Here is a 23,094-nt window from a genome sequence, read left to right as displayed (position 1 = left end):
AGCCTTTCCTGAATGCATTGCGGCAATGCCCCGAGATCTTGTGGCGGTCTCACGAGACCGCTACATGATCATGGGTTATTGCCGCTAGGCATTACTGGAAATGGAGCGTTGCGAGGAGCATCGGTAAAGGCCTCGGCTGGATTCGGGGGCCGACGGAAGGTGAATATATAACTATTTTTTATTTTAATTGTTTTTTTAACAGGGATATGGTGCCCACATTGCTATATACTGCATGGGCTGTGTTATATACTGCGTGGGCTGTGTTATATACTGCGTGGGCGGTGTTATATACTGCGTGGCCTGTGTTATACTGCGCGGGCTGTGTTATATACTACGTTGCTGTGCTATATACTACGTGGCTGTGTTACATACTGCGTGTGCTGTGTTATATACTGCGTGGCTGTGTTATATACTGTATGGGCTGTGTTATATACTGTGTGGGCTGTGTTATATACTACGTGTTCTGTGTTATATACTGGGTGGGCTGTGTTATATACTATGTGGCTGTGCAATATACTACGTGGCAATGCCATATACTACGTGGCTATGCTATACTGTGTGGGCTGTGTCATATACTACGTGGGCTGTGCTATATACTACATGGGCTGTGCTATATACTATGTGGCTGTGTTATATACTGCGTGAGCTGTGTTATATACTGCGTAGGCTGTGTTATATACCACGTGGCTATGCTATATACTACATGGGCTCTGTTATATACTACGTGGCTGTGCTATATACTACGTGGGCTGTATTATATACTACATGGCTGTGCATTCTAGAATACCCGGTGCGTTAGAATCGGGCCACCATCTAGTATGGACAATAAACTGTTAAAAAGACAAAACAAATTAGGTAGAGACAAAAGGAAAAGAAACATATTACAATAGGCATAGTTTCTATGCCCCAATACATAAGGGTAATAAATGCCGCTTCCATAGACGGTCAATGTTAATGTCATGATACAAATGCCACGTTTGCAGACAGAAAGTGGAAGGTACAATCTTTGATATTTTTGTATGACACTTTTTTTTATCCAGTCGAGCCAAAGTCTATATCATCAGGTCTTGAAGTGACAGGATACACTGCTGGGTACACAACGTGACCATGTTATATAGCTGCTGACATTTAACTTAACACTTCACATTTGTAAAGATTGTTTTCTTGTGTATTTTAATTCTCTTCTTAAAGGCTTCTATGAAGAGCTGTTTTGCTCTTTCATTTCCATAGACAGGACGGCTAGATGTAGGTGGCAGCCTGTTATTTTGTACCCTAGAATATTCTTGGTAATCATAAGTTTACACAGCTCATGGGGTAATATGAATTCATTTTAAAACATTTTCTAAAATGTTAACACTGAAGTCACCGTACATAATGAAATAAGAATTTAGCGCTTTTCTTTTTTATACCCCGTATTGAATCAGATTGTAACCATCTTTGTATGATTTTAGGTGCAGCAAGTACAGTCCGTACAACAGGTGCAGCATGTTTACCCAGCACAGGTACAATATGTGGAAGGAAGTGATGCCGTCTACACAAATGGAGCAATGTGAGTTTTTATTTGAAATAATTTATTTAAAAAATGTTATCTATAGACCTATGCCTATCTCTAAGGACTTGCCCTGTGATGTAAGGTTTAGGCGCTAATTGTGCTGGAAATGTTGTGACTTTCATTTAAATGTTGGTCAGGGGGTCCATATGGGCAAATAATCACTAATTAGACACAAGGGAATAATAATTCTACAAGGATGGTGGTGATCTGCTAAAGGGTGATGGAATCACGTAGTAAGATCCTGATCACCTCTATCACAGTGCCTTCTAGTGGTGAAACAAAGACATCCCGCTCTGTTTTGCACTATGTACTAAGAGCTTATTCCCTTGACCACATAGTGGCCGTATCTTCTCACCAATTTGTAAGACCAAACTAACTCTTGGGCATATGTTATACTGTTAGTTGGGGTCAGGGGACCCCTGATCAAATTGGGACTTACAGTCAAAATAAACAAGACAAGACAAATGTCAAGTGAATAATCCCTTCGTAGTGGGATCATTGAGTTTTGTGATCTTAGAACATTTTTACTGTTCTGTGCTCAGGTGGTTCAGTGTTGTAGGGGTTTTGTGTGCACTCACATCACCATTCACCTGAATGTCAACTTCCTAAATGACTTGGACAAATAGCACGTGTGTATGTGCATGGACTTTGATATTAGTGATGGTTTAGAGAATATTCTACTCCACTAATAATTGTGGATAGACTACACAGGTTCCTTTTATAATTATTATATGTACACAAAACCTACAAGAAGAAAAATGAGCAAAAACAGCAAACATGCATTTAAATAACTTGGGGTTCTTAGTAATACTGTTTTTGACGGTCCTGCACTGTCTCATATTAAAAACCTTACCATGTGTCAGAGTTGACCTCAGTGTGTGAATAAGGGCAGACAAAAGGATCAGGTCCCGACATGTGGACACCAGTCTGGGGAAGCCTTTAAATGTAGGGTTGAGCGAAACGGATCGTTCATTTTCAAAAGTCGCCGACTTTTGGCACAATCGGGTTTCATGAAACCCGACCCGATCCCTGTGTGGGGTCGGCCATGCGGTACGCGACTTTCGCGCCAAAGTCGCGTTTCAATGATGCGAAAAGCGCCATTTCTCAGCCAATGAAGGTGGACGCAGAGTGTGGGCAGCGTGGTGACATAGGTCCTGGTCCCCACCATCTTACAGAAGGGCATTGCAGTGATTGGCTTGCTGTCTGCGGCGCCACAGGGGCTATAAAGGGGCGTTCCCGCCGACCGCCATGTTACTGCTGCTGATCTGAGCATAGGGAGAGGTTGCTGCCGCTTCATCAGAAGCAGGGATAGCGTTAGGCAGGGTCCATTAACCCCCAAACCGCTTGTGCTGTAGCGATTTCCACTGTCCAACACCACCTTTTGTTTGCAGGGACAGTGGAAGCTACTTTTTTTTTCCTCAGCGCTGTAGCTCATTGGGCTGCCCTAGAAGGCTCCCTGATAGCTGCATTGCTGTGTGTACGCCGCTGTGCAAACCAACTGCTTTTTTCAAAGCACAAATCCTGTTGTTCCTTCCTTTCTGCACAGCTATCTTGTTTGTTTGTCCACACTTTTGATTTAATATGTGCAGCAGTCCACTCCTTGTTATTGCTGCCTGCCATACCTGACTGAGATTACTGCAGGGAGATAGTAATTGTAGGACAGTCCCTGTTTTTTTTTTTTTTTTAAATTCTCCCTGAAAAAAAATAAATAGTGGGAGATTAATCTTGGCATTTGTGCTTGAGTGCCAGTCGTGTGTGCCATCTTTCTCCAATTGTGGGGCACAGAAAGCCTAGTGTCTATAATCCTTTTATTTTTATTTTTTTTAATTCTCCCTAAAAAAAAAATAGTGGGAGATTAAGATTGGCATTTCTGCTAGAGTGCCTGTCCTGTGTGTGCCATCTCTCTCCAATTTTGGGGCACAGAAAGCCTAGTGTGTAATACTGGGCCTGATTTCTTGGCAATTCTCCCTAACAAAAAAAAAGTAGTGGGAGATTAAGATTGGTATTTCTGCTAGAGTGCCAGTCCTGTGTGTGCCATCTCTCTCCAATTTTGGGGCACAGAAAGCCTAGTGTGTAATACTGGCCCTGATTTCTTGGCAATTCTCCCTAACAAAAAAAAGTAGTGGGAGATTAAGATTGGCATTTCTGCTAGAGTGCCAGTCCTGTGTGTGCCATCTCTCTCCAATTTTGGGGCACAGAAAGCCTAGTGTGTAATACTGGGCCTGATTTCTTGACAATTCTCCCAGAAACAAAAAAAAGTGGGAGATTAAAATTGGCATTTGTGCTTGAGTGACAGTCCTGCGTGTGTGGCATCTCTCTCAAATTGTGGGCCACAGAAAGCCTAGTGTCTGCAATACTGTTTTTTTTTTTTTTTGGTTTTTAATTCTCCCTTTAAAAAAAAAAAATGGAAGATTAATATTGGCATTTGTGCTTGAGTGCAAGTCGTGTGTGCCATCTCTCTCAAATTGTGGGCCACCGAAAGCCTAGTGTATTTTTTTTTTTATTTTGGTTTTTAAATTCTCCGTGAAAAAAAATAAATAGTGGGAGATTAAGATTGGCATTTGTGCTTCAGTGCAAGTCGTGTGTCCCATTTCTGTCAAATTGTGGGCCACAGAAAGCCTAGTGTCTGTTTTTTTTTAGGGGGGGGGGGGGTTTAAATTCTCCCTGAAAAAAAATAAATAGTGGGAGATTAATATTGGCATTTGTGCTTCTGTGCCAGTCGTGTGTGCCATTTCTCTCAAATTGTGGGCTACAGAAAGCCTAGTGTCTGGTTTTTTTTTGGTTTTTAAATTCTCCCTGAAAAAAAATAAATAGTGGGAGATTAATATTGGCATTTGTGCTTCTGTGCCAGTCGTATGTGCCATCTCTCTCAAATTGTGGGCCACAGAAAGCCTAGTGTTTTTTTTTTTTTTTGGTTTTTAAATTCTCCCTGAAAAAAAATAAATAGTGGGAGATTAATATTGGCATTTGTGCTTGAGTGCCAGTCGTGTGTGCCATCTCTCTCAAATTGTGGGCCACAGAAAGCCTAGTGTTTTTTTTTTTTTTTGGTTTTTAAATTCTCCCTGAAAAAAAATAAATAGTGGGAGATTAATATTGGCATTTGTGCTTGAGTGCCAGTCGTGTGTGCCATCTCTCTCAAATTGTGGGCCACAGAAAGCCTAGTGTCTGTTTATTTTTTTTTTGGTTTTTAAATTCTCCCTGAAAAAAAATAAATAGTGGGAGATTAATATTGGCATTTGTGCTTCAGTGCAGGTTGTGTGTGCCATCTCTCTCAAATTGTGGGCCACAGAAAGCCTAGTGTCTGGTTTTTTTTTATTTTGGTTTTTAAATTCTCCCTGAAAACAAAAAAAATAGTGGGAGATTAATATTGGCTTTTGTGCTTGAGTGCCAGTCGTGTGTGCCATCTCTCTCAAATTGTTGGCCACAGAAAGCCTAGTGTCTGTTTTTTTGGAGGGGGGTTTTAAATTCTCCCTGAAAAAAAATAAATAGTGGGAGATTAATATTGGCATTTGTGCTTCAGTGCCAGTCCTGCGTGTGTGGCATCTGTCTCATTTTGTGCCACAGAAAACCGAGTGTGTAACATTGTGCCTGATTTTCCTTGCAGTCTCACCCACCTATAAAGGGATATCTAAATCCTACAGAAGTTTGAGTTCACCTTGTAAGTTGTTTTACAGTAACAAATACCGTTACTTTGGTTACGTTTTTAAAACAATGAAGAAGTCTGGTGGAAGAGGTAGTGGCCGTGGGTGTTAATTGCCAGCTGGTAATGATGGTAGTGGTGGTGGAGCATCAGGTGGTCGTGGGAAAAACAATATAGCACCTAAGTCTCGAGCTGTGGAGCCAGGTTCGTCGTCTGGCTACACAAGGCCTCGAACACTCCCTTTTCTGGGAGTAGGAAAACCGCTTTTAAAGCCGGAGCAGCAAGAGCAAGTTTTGGCTTTCCTTGCTGACTCAGCCTCTAGCTCTTTTGCCTCCTCTTCTGAAACTGGTAAATGTAAAAGCAGCGCGTCGTTAGTGGATGTTCACGCTCCATTGTCCTGTTCAGCAAAAACAACAACAGAGAAGGATGCGTCAGGCGACACAACGGGTTACTCCATGGAGCTCTTTACACATACCGTTCCTGGGTTAGAAAGTGAAACAGTTAACAGGCCATGCCCATTACAAGTTGAATCGGACATGGAGTGCACAGATGCACAGCCACAGCCAGATTACTATGCTGTTCCTTTGACTCAGACCACCACATTGCCCACGCAGTGTACTGATCCAGAATCAGACCCTGATGAGACTATGGTGCCCCGTCACAAACGCTATACCACCGGCTTACACGGTAACACAGATGAAGTTGCACATGAGATAAAAGAGGAGGTCATAGATGACCCAGTTGTTGACCCCGATTGGCAGCCATTGGGGGAACAGGGTGCAGGCGGCAGTAGTTTTGAAGCGGAGGAGGAGGGGCCGCAGCAGGCATCAACATTGCAACAGGTTCCATCTGCCGGGCCCGTATCTGGCCCAAAACGCGTGGCAAAGCCAAAACCAGTTGGAGGACAGCGTGACCATCCGGTTAAAGAAGCTCAGTCTGCAATGCCTGAAAAGGTATCCAATGGTAGAAAGAGTGCAGTCTAGCATTTTTTAAACAACATCCAAATGATCAGCGCAAAGTCATCTGTCAAAAATGTTCAACTACCTTAAGCAGAGGTCAGAATCTGAAAAGTCTAAATACAAGTTGCATGCATAGACATTTAACCACCATGCATTTGCAAGCCTGGACTAACTAACAAACGTCCCTTAAGGTTGTAGCACCCTCGGCCAATGAAGCTAGTCAGCAACGCTACATCCCTTCCGTCACTGTAAGGCCACCATTTTCCACACCACCTGCAGTATCTGTGCAGGTTTCGTTGCCAGGCCAAAGCAGTCAGGGTCAGAGAATCACCAGTTTCGTAGTAGGAAACACTGCATCTAGGGCAACGGCAAGAATACTGTCTCCAACCGTCTCTCAGTCTGCCATGTCCACCGGCACCCCCGCTAGTTCCACGATCTCCAGCTCTCCAGTCCAGCTCACCCTACATGAGACTCTCGTTAGAAAAAGGAAGTACTCATCCTCGCATCCGCGTACACAGGGTTTTAACGCCCACATAGCTAGACTAATCTCGTTAGAGATGATGCCCTACCGGTTAGTTGAAAGCAAAGCTTTCAAAGCCCTGATGGACTACGCTGTACCACGCTACGAGCTACCCAGTCGATACTTCTTTTCGAGAAAAGCCATCCCAGCCCTCCACCAGCATGTTAAAGAGCGCATCGTCCATGCACTCAGGCAATCTGTGAGTACAAAGGTGCACCTGACAACAGATGCATGGACCAGTAGGCATGGCCAGGGACGTTACGTGTCCATCACGGCACACTGGGTGAATGTGGTGGATGCAGGGTCCACAGGGGACAGCAATATTAGGACAGTTCTGCCTAGCCCACGGTCTAGGAAACAGTTGGCTGTAGCCGTTCGCCCCCCTCCTCCTCCTCCTCGTCCTCCTGCAGAAGCGAGAGCTCGTCCACAGACCGCAGTCGCACAACCAATCCATCCGCAGCTGCCACTGTTGCACACCAGGTGTCCCATTATGGGGCAGCTACTGGCAAGCGTCAGCAGTCTGTATTGGCTATGAAGTGTTTGGGCGACAACAGACACACCGCGGAAGTTCTGTCCGAGTTCTTGCAGATAGAAACGCAGTCGTGGCTGGGCACTGTAGATCTTGAGGCAGGCAAGGTAGTGAGTGATAACGGAAGGAATTTCATGACTGCCATCGCCCTTTCCCAACTGAAACACATTCCTTGCCTGGCTCACACCTTAAACCTGGTGGTGCAGTGCTTCCTGAAAAGTTATCCGGGGTTATCCGACCTGCTCCTCAAAGCGCGTGGACTTTGCTCGCATATCCGCCGTTCGCCCGTACACTCCAGCCGTATGCAGACCAATCAGCGGTCTTTCATCCTTCCCCAGCATCGCCTAATCATCGACGTTGCAACAAGGTGGAACTCAACACTGCACATGCTTCAGAGACTGTGCGAACAGAGGCGGGCTGTTATGTATTTGTGGGAGGATACACATACACGGGCAGGCAGTAGGATGGCAGACATGGAGTTGTCAGGTGTGCAGTGGTCGAAGGTACAAGACATGTGTCAAGTCCTTCAGTGTTTTGAGGAATGCACACGGCTGGTAAGTGCAGACAACGCCATAATAAGCATGAGCATCCCCCTAATGCGTCTGCTGATGCAAAGTTTGACGCACATAAAGGAGCAGGCGTCTGCAGCAGAGGAAGAGGAAAGCCTTGATGACAGTCAGCCATTGTCTGGTCAGGGCAGTGTACAGGACGAGGTAGCGGGCGAACAGGAGGAGGAGGACGAGGAGGATGATGGGGATGAGTATTTTTTTAATGAGGAAGCTTCTCCGGGGCCACTGGAAATTGGTGGCGTGGCAAGGCCGGGTTCTGGTTTTTTGAGGGACACAAGTGACTTAGATTTGCCTGAAACTGCCCCTCAACCCAGCACAACCGCAGATTTGACAACTGGAACTTTGGCCCACATGGCGGATTATGCCTTACGTATCCTCAAAAGGGACACACGCATTATTAAAATGATGACCGATGACGATTACTGGTTGGCCTGCCTCCTTGATCCTCGCTATAAAGGCAAATTGCAAAATATTATGCCACATGAGAACTTGGAACAAATATTAGCAACCAAACAATCAACTCTTGTTGACCGTTTGATTCAGGCATTCCCAGCACACAGCGCCGGTGATCGTTCTCACACGAGCTGCAGGGGGCAGCAGACCAGAGGTGTTAGAGGTGCACAAATCAGATGTGGCGTTGGACAGAGGGGTTTTCTGACCAGGTTGTGGTGTGATTTTGCTATGACCGCAGACAGGATGGGTACTGCAGCATCAATTCAAAGTGACAGGAGACAACATTTGTCCAGTATGGTTACTAACTATTTTTCATCCCTTATCGATGTTCTCCCTCAACCGTCATTCCCATTTGATTACTGGGCATCCAAATTAGACACCTGGCCAGAATTGGCAGAATATGCATTGCAGGAGCTTGCTTGCCCAGCATCTAGTGTGCTATCAGAAAAAGTATTCAGTGCTGCTGGTTCAATATTAACCGAAAAAAGGACTCGTCTGGCTACCCAAAATGTTGATGATCTAACCTTCATTAAAATGAACCACTACTGGATTTCGAATTATTTTGCCCCACCTTTCCCGGCTGACACCTAGATTTCCAATGAAAAGGTCTTGCTTCTGGACTGCTCTGACTGAGTTTTCCAATCTCGTAATTTGCAGCAGCTGTTTGTCCAGCATACGACATGTTTACACCACCCTAAATGGCCAAACTCCCCCCACGGGGCCGTGGTCTCGCCACTTGGCGCAAGCACCCGTGAGAGTGCCGTTTGTCTGAAGAGGTGGGTGTGCACGCTTTTGGTCGACGGCACTGCCACTGGGTCCCTCATAGTAAAATAAAGTGTCTCTGGCGGTGGTGGCGCGCAACCAACATCAGACACACCGTTGTAACATGAGGGGCCCTGGGCCTGTACTGCCGGCCACAAGACAGTTTCCCCCCCACCAGCTCAAACAGTGCTCTACGATTTGCAAAATTATCTCTCACAGCTCCAGCAATGTTTAGTCTATGCGCTGACATCCTTCAATGCCTGGCACTGACAATACCAATGTGTTGACATGTATGATGCTACTTAAAATAGTCTGGGGCAGTGTCCTATATTTACACCAGTAAATACTTTGCGCCAAATTACTAGGTCAGAAACACAGCAGAGGAGCCCACCCCTGTACCTAAGTATGCCACCCTTTTGTTTTTTGGTTTTGTTGTATTGCGAGACATTAACATCTATTTATTTTTTGGGAGTACTAACTGTCAGACACTCATTACAATTGGCCTCCGCTGACAACACCAATGCTGCCTGTGTACCCCTGCAAGATAATTCCAAGTGCATAGAACCTACTTTTGTTATGTTAGGCCTACTAAGCCTGTCTGTGGTCCCTCCTTCCAATAGTCCTCCACTGACCACACCACTGCTGCCGTGTACCCCTGGAACCTATTTTTAAGGGCCTACAGCCTACTTTTGTTATGTTAGGCCTACTAAGCCTGTCTGCGGTCCCTCCTTCCAATAGTCCTCCACTGACCAGACCAATGCTGCCCGTGTACCCCTGGAACCTATTTTAAAGTGCCTACAGCCAACTTTTGTTATGTTAGGCCTACTAAGCCTGTCTGCGGTCCCTCCTTCAAATAGTCCTCCACTGACCACACCACTGCTGCCCATGTACCCCTGGAAGCTATTTTAAAGTGCCTATAGCCAACTTTTGTTATGTTAGGCCTACTAAGCCTGTCTGCGGTCCCTCCTTCCAATAGTCCTCCACTGACCAGACCACTGCTGCCCGTGTACCCCTGGAAGCTATTTTAAATTGCATAGAGCATCCTTTTTTTAATTGTAGGCGTACTAAGTCTGTCTGCGGTCCATAATTGAAATTGTCCTCCACTGACCAGAGCAATGCTGCCTGTGTACCCCTGTAACCTTTTTTAAACTGCATTGAGCCAAATTTTTTGTTTAAGGCCTACTACCTGTGTCTGTCTGCGCCACTCAATACAGCTGTCCTCCTCTGAAAACAGCTGAGCGTCAATAGTCTGGTTTTCAGCCTATAGGAATTTGAAAACTGCATTGGGGCTACTACTTCGGTAGGGCCTACGAACGGTGTCTGGCGCTCCAAGGTGTTCTCCAGGTTGCCTCTCCATAGCTTCGATCTTCTAGCTCTCGTTCAGTAGTTGTTGAAACAACACTGCATTAGGCCTACAAGTTGGGTCTGGGTTGTAGAGACGGTGTCTGCCGCTCCAAGGTGTTCTCCAGGTTGCCTCTCCATAGCTTCGATCTTCTAGCTCTCGTTAAGTAGTTGTTGAAACAACACTGCATTAGGCCTACAAGTTGGGTCTGGGTTGTAGAGACGGTGTCTGCCGCTCCAAGGTGTTCTCCAGGTTGCCTCTCCATAGCTTCGATCTTCTAGCTCTCGTTCAGTAGTTGTTGAAACAACACTGCATTAGGCCTACAAGTTGGGTCTGGGTTTTAGAGACGGTGTCTGCCCCTCCAAGGTGTTCTCCAGGTTGCCTCTCCATAGCTTTGATCTTCTAGCTCTCGTTCAGTAGTTGTTGAAACAACACTGCATTAGGCCTACAAGTTGGGTCTGGGTTGTAGAGACGGTGTCTTCCGCTCCAAGGTGTTCTCCAGGTTGCCTTTCCTGAGCTTCTATCTTCAGGCTCTTGTTAAATAGTTGTTAAATGGAACAACTGCATTTGGCCTACTAGTTGGGTTGGGGCCTACTAACAGTGTCTGCCGCTCCTTGCTGTTCTCCTGGTTTCCTGTCCTGAAATTCAATTTTCAGGCTCTCGTTAAGTAGTTGTTAATGTTAGACTGCATTTGGCCTACTAGTTGGGTTGGGGCCTACTATCGGTGTCTGCCGCTCCTTGCTGTTCTCCTCCACTGAACAAAGCTGTGCCGCCTGTTAACTACTGTTGCCAATTTTGAACTGCATTTAGACTATTTACTGATTTGGGCCTACTCTCTGTGTCAGCCTCTCATTACAGTTGTCCTCCACTGCAATGCCCCCTGGTTAGTCCTGTTACCAATTTTGAACTGCATTTAGCCCACTTTATTCTTTGGGCCTATATGTGTGTTTCCTCCTCATCCTGCCCATTGCCCAGCCAGTGATAGATGAGTCTGCTGGTACATTGACCCATAACGCAACATTCCCCGTGCACGCTACACAGCAAGATTGTGACCCTGCTGAAAGTCAGGTTCCTCTTCCCGCATACCATACCACCTTACATGGGGACAAAGAGGAATGTGCAGATGAAAGTGCAGGTTCCTTCATCAGGTGGGGGGGAGGAATACTCGTTGGCGACGTCACTGGCACAGGGCCCCTCATAGTACGCAAAAGTGTCGCTGTTGGTGGGGGGCGCCCCCGCCGTGAAAACACACCGTCGTACTTTGAGGGGCCCTGTGCCAGTGCCAATGCCAACGAGTGGGCCCCCCCTGCTTGCTCAGGATCACAGCACTTGCAAAGTTTAAATACTTACCTCTCCCTGCTCCACTGCCGTGACGTGGTCCAGATTTCCTTGGCCCACTGAATACTTGAACCAGCCCTACCCCCCACAACTTTAGCCAAATGACCCCCAATTTCCAATGCCTTACTATTATTATAAGGTAAATTAAGATTGACAAGCTTCAGTAACAAGAATGGATGTTTTTGCCATTAAAATGGGCACTGTACATGTTTTCCTGGCCTCCACTCACTGCCGACTATGCTCCCCCATTGACTTGCATTGGGTTTCGTGTTTCGGTCGATCCCCGACTTTTCGCGATAATCGGCCGATTCCACTCGACTCGACTGTTGAGATAGTCGGGTTTCGCGAAACCCGACTCGACCCTAAAAAACTAAAAGTTGCTCAACTCTATTTAAATGTAATTTCCAGCTCAGGAGAGGGAGGCCACACCCCGGCTTGCACAGAATGCAAAAATACATTAAAAAAAACACAGAAATTGAGCTTGGTTTAAGTTGGTATACATGCAGCACGTAAACGCATGTTCACATTGGCCATAAAGCATGCAAAACCTACAAGAGCCAAATGAGCAAAAACCCTGCTCTATCAAAATAAGTAAAAGATTCTTAGTAATACTGTTTTTGATCAAAAATATAATAAAAGTCATCCCAATGTCGACAAGGTGACTCTAATCGGGAATGTCCTACGCTGTTTAACATTAAAAACCTTACTATGTGTCAGAGTTGACCTCAGTGTGTGATTAAGGGCAGACAAATGGACCGGGTCCCGACCTGTGGACACCAGTCTGGGGAAGCCTTTAAATGTAATTTCCAGCTCAGGAGAGCGAGCTTACCATGTAATTTCCAGCTCACCTAGTTGACGGTGGGATGGCTTTTATGCTATTTTCTCGTAAGTGGAGAAGATGGAAAAAAAATGTCTCCTTCTTCTCCATTCTATCAGTCTGATTGCGGTCCTGTTTTTTTGACTGACCTATTGACTTGCATGGCCAAATGCGATCCGATTTACAGATGCAAATTGTGCATGCCACCAAAAATCGGACATGTGCATGTCCCATAGGAAAACATTGGTCCATTGGACTGAGACTACAGTCGTCTGCACAAAAGCTTAGAATAAGGTGTATTTATTTATTTATTTCAATGTGTATTCTATGGGCAGTGGATGGAAACTTTCTCAGCATTTACATATGCTGTGAATCTCTAAAAACCCCTAAGAATAACTACTTTTTAAAAGTGATTAATCGTACAGAAATTTTTATATGTGAAATTAGATCCATTTGAATTGGAAATAAACGACTTTTATTGAGCAAATTGGTCTTTATTTAATCAGATTACTAGAAATATTTCATTGCGGCCTTCAAGGTCTTCTCCATGCAGCTCATCTCCGTGTGACAAAGCAGGGCTTGTTAAATCAGGCTTTCAGGTGGCAGATGTTCAGGTAATTTGGTAATGAACAAGGAGCTGGCCAGATACATGGTGCCCATGAATGAGGTACAGCTGCCGTACACGCTGCTCAATATACGCTTACATGTAGCTGCCGTGAAGATAAGGGTCAAGCCTTTCGTAATTGGGCTCTGTGCATTTACAATGATTTTAAGATCTGCATAAAACATAACAAGAGGTTATCCCTCTCTTCATGGCGTAGAAAAAGAGCCCTTAGTCGGCAGTTGAAGCCGACTCGCTTTTTTATCATATTGTAGAGCACATCTCATCACTGTGCTTAAGGTCATGGAAATTAACAGGGGATGTCATTTGTAATGTATTAATGAAACAGAGAAGAATTTATTTATGGGTTTCAATTATCATTCAAAAGAGAACTTAATTATGGTTCAGGGACTTGTATTTCCCCCTTTCATAGAATAAAATAAACCTTTTTTTCTATCATTCTCCATCAGTACATGTCGAGAAGCACGGCATTCAGTATTATAGAACCTGAGTGATGGAGTAAATATATATTAATGCTTAGCTGTACCATGCAATACATACAGTGGGGCAAAAAAGTATTTAGTCAGTCAGCAATAGTGCAAGTTCCACCACTTAAAAAGATGAGAGGCGTCTGTAATTTACATCATAGGTAGACCTCAACTATGGGAGACAAACTGAGAAAAAAAAATCCAGAAAATCACATTGTCTGTTTTTTTAACATTTTATTTGCATATTATGGTGGAAAATAAGTATTTGGTCAGAAACAAACAATCAAGATTTCAGGCTCTCACAGACCTGTAACTTCTTCTTTAAGAGTCTCCTCTTTCCTCCACTCATTACCTGTAGTAATGGCACCTGTTTAAACTTGTTATCAGTATAAAAAGACACCTGTGCACACCGTCAAACCGTCTGACTCCAAACTCCACTATGGTGAAGACCAAAGAGCTGTCAAAGGACACCAGAAACAAAATTGTAGCCCTGCACCAGGCTGGGAAGACTGAATCTGCAATAGCCAACCAGCTTGGAGTGAAAAAATCAACAGTGGGAGCAATAATTAGAAAATGGAAGACATACAAGACCACTGATAATCTCCCTCGATCTGGGGCTCCACGCAAAATCCCACCCCGTGGGGTCAGAATGATCACAAGAACGGTGAGCAAAAATCCCAGAACCACGCGGGGGGACCTAGTGAATGAACTGCAGAGAGCTGGGACCAATGTAACAAGGCCTACCATAAGTAACACACTACGCCACCATGGACTCAGATCCTGCAGTGCCAGACGTGTCCCACTGCTTAAGCCAGTACATGTCCGGGCCCGTCTGAAGTTTGCTAGAGAGCATTTGGTTGATCCAGAGGAGTTTTAGGAGAATGTCCTATGGTCTGATGAAACCAAACTGGAACTGTTTGGTAGAAACACAACTTGTCGTGTTTGGAGGAAAAAGAATACTGAGTTGCATCCATCAAACACCATACCTACTGTAAAGCATGGTGGTGGAAACATCATGCTTTGGGGCCATTTCTCTGCAAAGGGGCCAGGACGATTGATCCGGGTACATGAAAGAATGAATGGGGCCATGTATCGTGAGATTTTGAGTGCAAACCTCCTTCCATCAGCAAGGGCATTGAAGATGAAACGTGGCTGGGTCTTTCAACATGACAATGATCCAAAGCACACCGCCAGGGCAACGAAGGAGTGGCTTCGTAAGAAGCATTTCAAGGTCCTGGAGTGGCCTAGCCAGTCTCCAGATCTCAACCCTATAAAAAACTTTTGGAGGGAGTTGAAAGTCCGTGTTGCCAAGCGAAAAGCCAAAAACATCACTGCTCTAGAGGAGATCTGCATGGAGGAATGGGCCAACATACCAACAACAGTGTGTGGCAACCTTGTGAAGACTTACAGAAAACGTTTGACCTCTGTCATTGCCAACAAAGAATATATTACAAAGTATTGAGATGAAATTTTGTTTCTGACCAAATACTTATTTTCCACCATAATATGCAAAAATGTTAAAAAAAAACAGACAATGTGATTTTCTGGATTTTTTTTTTCTCAGTTTGTCTCCCATAGTTGAGGTCTACCTATGATGTAAATTACAGACGCCTCTCATCTTTTTAAGTGGTGGAACTTGCACTATTGCTGACTGACTAAATACTTTTTTGCCCCACTGTATACAGCCTTGAATACACAATGGCCAAGATCTAGATGATGTTCTGTCGTTTCATAATCGCATTATAGTTATATCTGGGTTTTGGTCAGACCCTAAATGTATATTCATATATGCTGTTTTTATGGAGATTTTCTGCCATGATTATCACACAGTTTTTATTAAAGGGAACATGTCACATGAAAAAAAAGCTATTAGCCTGCCAATGTGGGGTTGATCCGCAGGTTAATAACGTTCTGAAGCTGCCTGGTGCCCGCACTTAGAGCCCTTCTACCTGGAGGAAATAAACTCTATTTACCCAGCAGCATTCGACAATCAGTCAAAGAGGCGGTGCCGGCACGGGTTCAGTCACCAATCTGAGTATAAAGAGTGGCGGCTGTAACCATGCCCTCTCCACTGATTGACAGCAGGATCAGCATTAAGGTCGGCTGCAAGTAAGTGCCATGGTCACGGTTACAGCCGCCACTCTCTATACGCAGAGTGGTGACTGAAGCCGTGCCAGCGCTGCCTGTATGATTGATCGCTGAATGCTGTCGAGGGGAATAAAGATAACTTCCTCCCAGCCGCAGGGCTCTAAGTGCAGGCACCAGGCAGGTTCAGAATGTTATTAACCTGCAGATTAACCCCAAATTTGTAGGTTGATAGCGTTTGTTCACGTGACAGGTTCCCTTTAAAATTGGTACACCCACAGGAAACAAATATTGAAGTGTAACACCCCACGTTACTGCTTGTTACAGTAGTTTTGCCTTCCTCACAGGGAGGGTCATGCCTTGCTTGGAAGCGAGGAAGGATCCCTTTATCAGGTAACCAGTACATGCACCACTGTTCTGACTCCAGGCCAGAAGGTGTTATGTTCTGGTGGCCTAGGAGCAGCATGAGACATACTCTGGAGAAGGTGGTCCCTGTACTGACCGCAAACCCTGAACTTAGCAGCGCAACTAGAAGTAGCCGTGGGGGGTACCTAACACTCCCTAGACCCCTCGACACAGCCTAAGAACTAGCTACCCCTAAAGACAGAAACAGGAAACCTATCTTGCCTCAGAGAAAATCCCCAAAGGATAGACAGCCCCCCACAAATATTGACTGTGCGAGGAGAGGGAAATAACATACGCAGACATGAAATCAGGATTTAGCATAGGAAGCCATACTAGCTAAAAAGAAAGAATAGGACAGAGTACTATGCGGTCAGTATTAAAACACTAGAAAATATCCACCACAGAAAATACAAATCACCACATCTGACTAAAGACATGGAGGGTATATCTGCATCTCCAGAGACACAGCTGGGCTGCAAAAAATCCTTCACTGACAAAGCTGGACTAGACTAAACATGAAAATGCACAGAACTATAAGGTCCACAGCAGGTGGACAGCAAAAACAAAGCCAGAACTGATCTTTGTTGAAATGAACAGCAGAACAGAAGAGACCAGGTATGGATGTGAATCCTCCAAAAACAATGGACAACTGGCACTGACTAAAGGATAAAGCAGGACTAAATAGCCCAGCCCAAATTGCAAAAAATAGAAACACCTGATAAATGCTGCGATCCAACTACCGCAGCACTACCACTCATAACCACCGGAGGGAGCCCAAGAGCAGAATTCACAACAAGAAGGGGGAGCTCGAGACCCGGATTCAGGGGAACTTCCCTATATATTCTGGCTGGAGGATGAGTTAATGAGCAGTTTGTGAGAGGAGAGTGAGGAGAGAGGAAGCAGTCAGAGAGAGTCAGAGAGGAAAGCTGGGGTCGTGCAGACAAGTGGTTCTGCAGCTCCTGGAAGGAGAGAGAAACAGCAGTCTGTAGGAATGTTTCACTATCTCTTTTTTTATTAGTAAAAAAATATAGGTGACACATTTGGTGAATTTTTGATCCTGATAAATTTCTAAAACATTTCTGCACTTGTTAGTTAAATTAGCTTATTCACATTTTTTGTATGCGTTTGTAATGCATTTTTGGCACTGCCATTTATATCTCTTTCCATATGTCATGTTTTACGTAAAGCTGCTTTGCTTTCGATACTTCCTGGTATTTGGCAAAAGTCTATTGATACAACCATGTGTGGATTACATGTGTGTTAGTGGATTTCCAATACAAAATTATGCATCCGTGAAAAAAACGTACAGCTCACGGTCTGCTATTTGTGCTTAACAATGCAAAATATAGGAGATGCTTTGTAATTTATTTATCCATATGTGAAAAACACCAGTGACACACTGATGGTAAAAACGGCACACGGAACATACACGGATGACACGCGGAGCATACACGGATGACACACTGATGGTAAAAAGGGACACACGGCGCAAACACGGATGACACACTGATGGTAAAAGGGACACAGAGAGCACACACTGATTACACACTGATTCAAAACACTGATGACATCGGCACCATTTTTTCACGGACGTGTGAATGAGACCTTAGTTTAAACCCCTTAGTGACCGGGAAAAATTTTTGAAATCTGACCAGTGTCACTTTATGTTTTAATAACTCTGGAACGCTTCAACATACAGTATCTCATTGATTTTGAGATTGTTTTTTCGTGACATATTGTACTTCATGATAATGTTAAATTGATGTCAGTATTTTCTGCGTATATTTATACAAATATCAGAAATTTTACAAAAATATCAAAAAATTTGCCATTTTCAAACTTTGAGTGATTTTTCCCTTTAATCCACAGTCATACCACACAAAAAGATTAATAAATATCATTTCCCACATGTCTGCTTTACATCAGCACCATTTGTAAAATGTTGTTTTATTTTGTTCGCATTTTAGAAGGTTTGAAATTGTAGCAGTAATTTTTAATGTTTTCAAGGAAATGTACAAAACTTATTTTTTTAGGGACCAATTAAGTTTTGAAGTGACTTTGGGGTCCTATATATTGGAAAGCCCCAAAATTGATACCATTTTAAAAACGGCGTCCCTCAATAGGTTCAAAACTGATTTAAGGTAGTTTATTAACCCTTCGTGTGCTTTTCAAGAATTAATGCAAAGTTGTATAACAGGAATGAAGAAATTAATTTTTATTATCTAAATGTTGCTGGCTTCTGAACAGGCCGCTATAGCCGGCAGACTTGGAGGCCATTATTTAGCCATGAATTGCCATGTCAAACATCAGGACCAAACAATCAAGATCTCAGTGTGCCGTTGGGGTTGCAGAGGGAGCCCCCACACTCTATTAACCATCTAGATGCTGTTGTCATTATTGACAGCAGCATGTAAGGGGTTAAACAACTACAGTCAGTATAAACACAAATCATGGCAGATGCAGCAAGTTGTCAGCTATATTGTACCGCTGACAGCTATAGGATTGTCACCCATGGGGGGATGCTAGTCACTTATAATGCAGGTCAGTAAAAAGATGTATTGGTGGTCACTAAAAGGTTAATGTCTACCTCTTAGAATACTAGACACCTCATTTTATCCTGCATCCCAAATTATATATGTAAATTGCCTCTTCAGAAAAAAATAGGACTTGAACTCTATAGCGCCACCTCTTTATTTAATTTCCTAGAGGAGCATTGCACAGCGAATAAGCCTCGTTACCTTGACAAGCCAGAGCTGGTATGTCACTCTCCACAAGGAGAAACCTTACCCCTTAGACCTCAAATTATATATGATAATCTTATGCAGTTTCCTCTTTACATCCTTGAACTTGGCTCTTTCTTAAAAGGAACCTCTCGGCAGGCATTAGTAAATAACTGACCTGATCTGTGTTAAATCGATGCAATGCAGAGTAAATCTATTCCATTGTTTTCCAATCGTTTATGCCATTCCCAAGTAATCTCTTTTCCAGTTTTTATGTAAATGAGCCAAAAATGCAGGTGGTTTGGTCCTCACTCACATGTGGCGCCTCAGGGTCCTGGTCGTCACAGTGACATTGCTTTCCTCACGGGGAGAGTGATGACATGCTTGGAGGCAAGGAAGGATAACTTGCACCAGGTAAACACAAACATGCAGCATGTTCACACTCCAGGCCACAAGGGGGAGCTTTTGATTCTATTTCTAGGTAACTCCCCAATATATATAGAGGTTTGGAGGGAAAGTGAATCAGATAGTGCCAGAGAGCAGACTGGAGCAGTCTGAGGCAGGAAAAATGTATAAGGGGCCGTGCAGCCACGAGAAAGTGCTGCAGCTCCTGGACAGAGATAATGCCGAAAGCAGAACAGATTGCAGTGAGCATGCAGGAGAACGAAGCACAGGAGAGTGATATCAGGGGAGACCAGCTGCAAATGGGCTGCCTCCCTCTGAAGCGCAGATAACCGGTAGCCGGAACACCGAGGTTGTAAGGGACTCTACGACTTACAGCAGAGATTGGCAGGACAGCTGAACTGTAATTTAGCTGTCTGCCTCAATACCCAGGAGGCACAGTGACGCATAGAGCCCGGGTCATGATAGAGATCCTGTAAAAAGGCTCGAGTCACCTGTCATACGGGTTTGTGCCCTATCCTATACGGGGGACAGAGAGGAACTGTGAGGACCTTATCAGAAGCCATAGGCAGTAAGGGACTACTACACCACCACCCTAGATGAAGGCTTTTAACTCAACCTGGATAAGGGGACTCCCAACTTGCCTCCAAGCCAGCCGGACTCTGCCTATTCTGTGATCTGGTACTCTGGACTGTGGCTGCCTGAAGCCTTCAGTAAACCAGGTAAAGAGACTGCAAACCTGTGTCCTCGTTCTTTAGTGCACCATTCACCATCTTCCATCCACACACCGGGAGCCCTGGGGATATACTTCACCTGTGGGAAGTTATACTATCTAGCTGCCATAACATCACCCCAGAGGACCCCTTAAAGCAGCATCGGTCCCCACTGACTGAACACCACAGGTGGCGTCACGAACAAACTCCATGGACTCTGTGGACTCTCTCTGTCTTCCCCTGCTCACTGCTGCCTTCCGGTCACTGAATGACTGGTCACTCGTGTCTGAGTGACCTGCTCCTTCTCTGGAGATGTCACGCAGACTTAATCATTCCCTGGCTGGGGTGGCGCATGTGCAGATCCATAGTCCCTCTCTCAGAAATGAATCAGGACTTCAGTGAGCATGCCCCAGGGAATGACGGCGTTTGCGCGATATCTCCAGCAGGGAAGGCAGGTTGATCAGACAAGAGTCAGCAGTAGTGATGAGCGAGAGTACTCGTTGCTCAGGCTTTCCTGAGCATGCTCGGGTGACCTCCGAGTATTTGCTAGTGTTCCGAGATTAAGTTTTCATCACCTCAGCTGAATGATTTACAGCTATTAACCAGGCTGAGTACATGTGGGGGTTGCCTGGTTGCTAGGGAATCCGCACATGTAATCAAGCTGGCTAATAGCTGTAAATCATTCAGCTGCTGCTATGAAAACTTAATCTCCGAACATTAACAAATACTTGGAGGTCGCCCGAGCGTGCTCGGGAAAACCCGAGCATCGAGTATATTCGCTCATCACTAGTCACCAGTCATTCAGTGACCGGCGGATAACGATAGCAAGGAGAGTGGTTGGAAATCTGTGAGTGGAGGGTCAAGCCCCTTGCAATTGTGGCTCATTTACATAAAAATTGAAAGGCGATTACTCGGATTCAAAATAAGGATTAAAAAAAACAAAGGTTCAGATTTAATCTATATAACAGAGCCCTAACAGAGATTACTTCAGTTGGAGGTGATAAAGGGTATTTGTCAGCAGATTTTATCTAAAATAATCACACAGGTTTATACCTTATTTCTCCCCAAATACCAAAAAAATACAAATAATATAGTAAAAGAGTAATTTATACAAAAATGCATAAAATTTACCAATTTTACCAATTTACCAGTCTTCAATTTTTTTCTTAAAGCCGGACAACAACATACCCTTACACAGAAACGCAGATGTACAGCCAAAACACTGGGGGCAGTTACTTTGACACTCAAGGTGGATCTGCGCAGGTGACAACTGTGGTCTCATCTCACAACATGGTCGGCACTGGAGCTATTCAGATGGGGGTCTCTGGAGGGCAAATCATTAGCAGCACCGGTGGAACCTACCTGATTGGCAACTCCATGGAAAACTCAGGCCATTCTGTGAGTCACACAACTCGCGCCTCTCCAGCAACAGTAAGTGCTTTCTACAACTTCTTTTACTAAGGATTCAGGTGTGAACAGACCATTGACCTTCTCCTTGGCAACTAGGAGTGTCATAATCGTCTGTATCTTGTTCGGTATGCGTTTCCTTCTGATAGCTAATGAGCTCATATCATTTTTCCTTGGTAATTGTTATCAAGTGCTTGTCACCCTGGAGCTTCTTGTCACGTTGCACTAAATAAAGAACTAAATACAGCTAGAAATATAATAAATTGATTATATTTATCTGCGCCTGTTTCTCTCTTCCAATTTACTGTCATTTTATTTTGCTCAGGTTTAACAAGACTTTAATGTTGTCCGTGACTTTGATAAATTAGGAGCATATAAAAGCATGTGCAGAAGTGACGGGTTGGAGGAGCAGTACTGATTATAGCGCAAATAGATATCAGAAGTGAAAACGTGTAGTCATTAGTCAGAAACAGTAAGATAGAAAATCGGTAGTTATAAAAATAATAAAATGAGGGACTCAAAAAGACCAGCAGTTTTCTCAAAAAGTGACTTTGTCAGGTCTAGCATGTCCCATAGTAGAAGCTGCTAATCTCAGAGATACGTTGTTTAAATTTATTTGATTTATTATTTTAATTTTTTTTTAAAATATTTTAGTGCTACCAGGACTCGTAGAGAAAGCCTGTGAGTCCTTCTTACCCCACCCACATGCAGATGATTGACAGCTTTTCCTGTTTGAGTTTTTATACCAGGAGAACTGTGGGGTAAGTAGGGCTCACATTCTTTTTTTATGAGCTCCGACAGCATTAAAGAGGTCCCATCACCAGGTCAAAAGTGGGCAGATTTTGCTCTCAATTTTATTCATACTCCTGTTCTGAGTAATTTGTGTTTTTGTTTTCTCTTTTTAAATTCACTATTCGGTTCCAAAGATCTGGGCCTTTTTATTTTGGGCTAATTTTTATGGTCTATAATAATGGTGCGTGGCTCACAGGATTCTTTGTTCATGCCCCCTTGGATAAAAAACAAACAAACATCACTGAATGAAAAGGCTCTTTAGAACCTTATGGCTGACAAGAAAAAATAAAAAAGAACAAACAAAACAGAATACTCCGGAATAAAATAAGAACAAAAATTGACCTTTTTTGACCTAATGACAGGTCCTCTTTAAGGCAGCTTCTTTACATGAAAATACTGTCTTAAAAACTATATGTCCATATGCTTCTCCTCTAAGGGTACCGTCACACAGTGCAATTTTCATCGCTACGACGGTACGATCCGTGACGCTCCAGCGTCGTAACAATATCGCTCCAGCGTCGTAGACTGCGGTCACACTTTGCAAACTACGACGCTGGAGCGATAATTTCATGACGTATGTGCGATGTAGAAGCCGTTGGTTACTATGCGCACATCGTATACGATATATGTTACACCATGCAATCATGCCGCCACAGCGGGACACTAGACGACGAAAGAAAGTTTCAAACGATCTGCTACGACGTACGATTCTCAGCGGGGTCCCTGATCGCAGGAGCGTGTCAGACATTGCGATATCGCTCGAACGTCACAGATATATCGCTCGAACGTCACAAATCGTGCCGTCGTAGCGATCAAAATTTCACTGTGTGACGGTACCCTAAGATAGAGGAGCCTAGCCGACATGGCAGATTTGCCTTAATGAGTGGTTCTTTAATAACATGTCAATAGGAGGGTGCGTAATCCACATTGGACTTTGTGTTACTAATGTCATTGGTGATACTGTGTGTAAAAATGATCAATAATGTCTCCAATACAATAG

General features: G+C 44.1%; 1 protein-coding gene across 8 annotated transcripts in view; it reads left to right on the top strand.

Moving 5' to 3' along the window:
* Positions 1-23,094, top strand: part of RFX3 (regulatory factor X3) — a 436,417-nt gene that overhangs the window by 258,802 nt on the left and 154,521 nt on the right. For all 8 annotated transcript variants that reach the window (XM_069764135.1, XM_069764125.1, XM_069764169.1 and 5 more), the window contains 2 exons: positions 1,452-1,549; positions 21,068-21,326. In XM_069764135.1, coding sequence (XP_069620236.1) covers positions 1,452-1,549; positions 21,068-21,326 — 357 coding nt within the window. The remainder of the gene's footprint in view (positions 1-1,451; positions 1,550-21,067; positions 21,327-23,094) is intronic.

This window comes from Ranitomeya imitator, chromosome 1 (assembly GCF_032444005.1).
Source record: "Ranitomeya imitator isolate aRanImi1 chromosome 1, aRanImi1.pri, whole genome shotgun sequence".
Taxonomy (NCBI): Eukaryota; Metazoa; Chordata; class Amphibia; order Anura; family Dendrobatidae; genus Ranitomeya; species Ranitomeya imitator.
The sequence above is the reverse complement of the archived record's forward strand: the minus strand, read 5'-3'. Positions and strand labels throughout refer to the sequence as shown.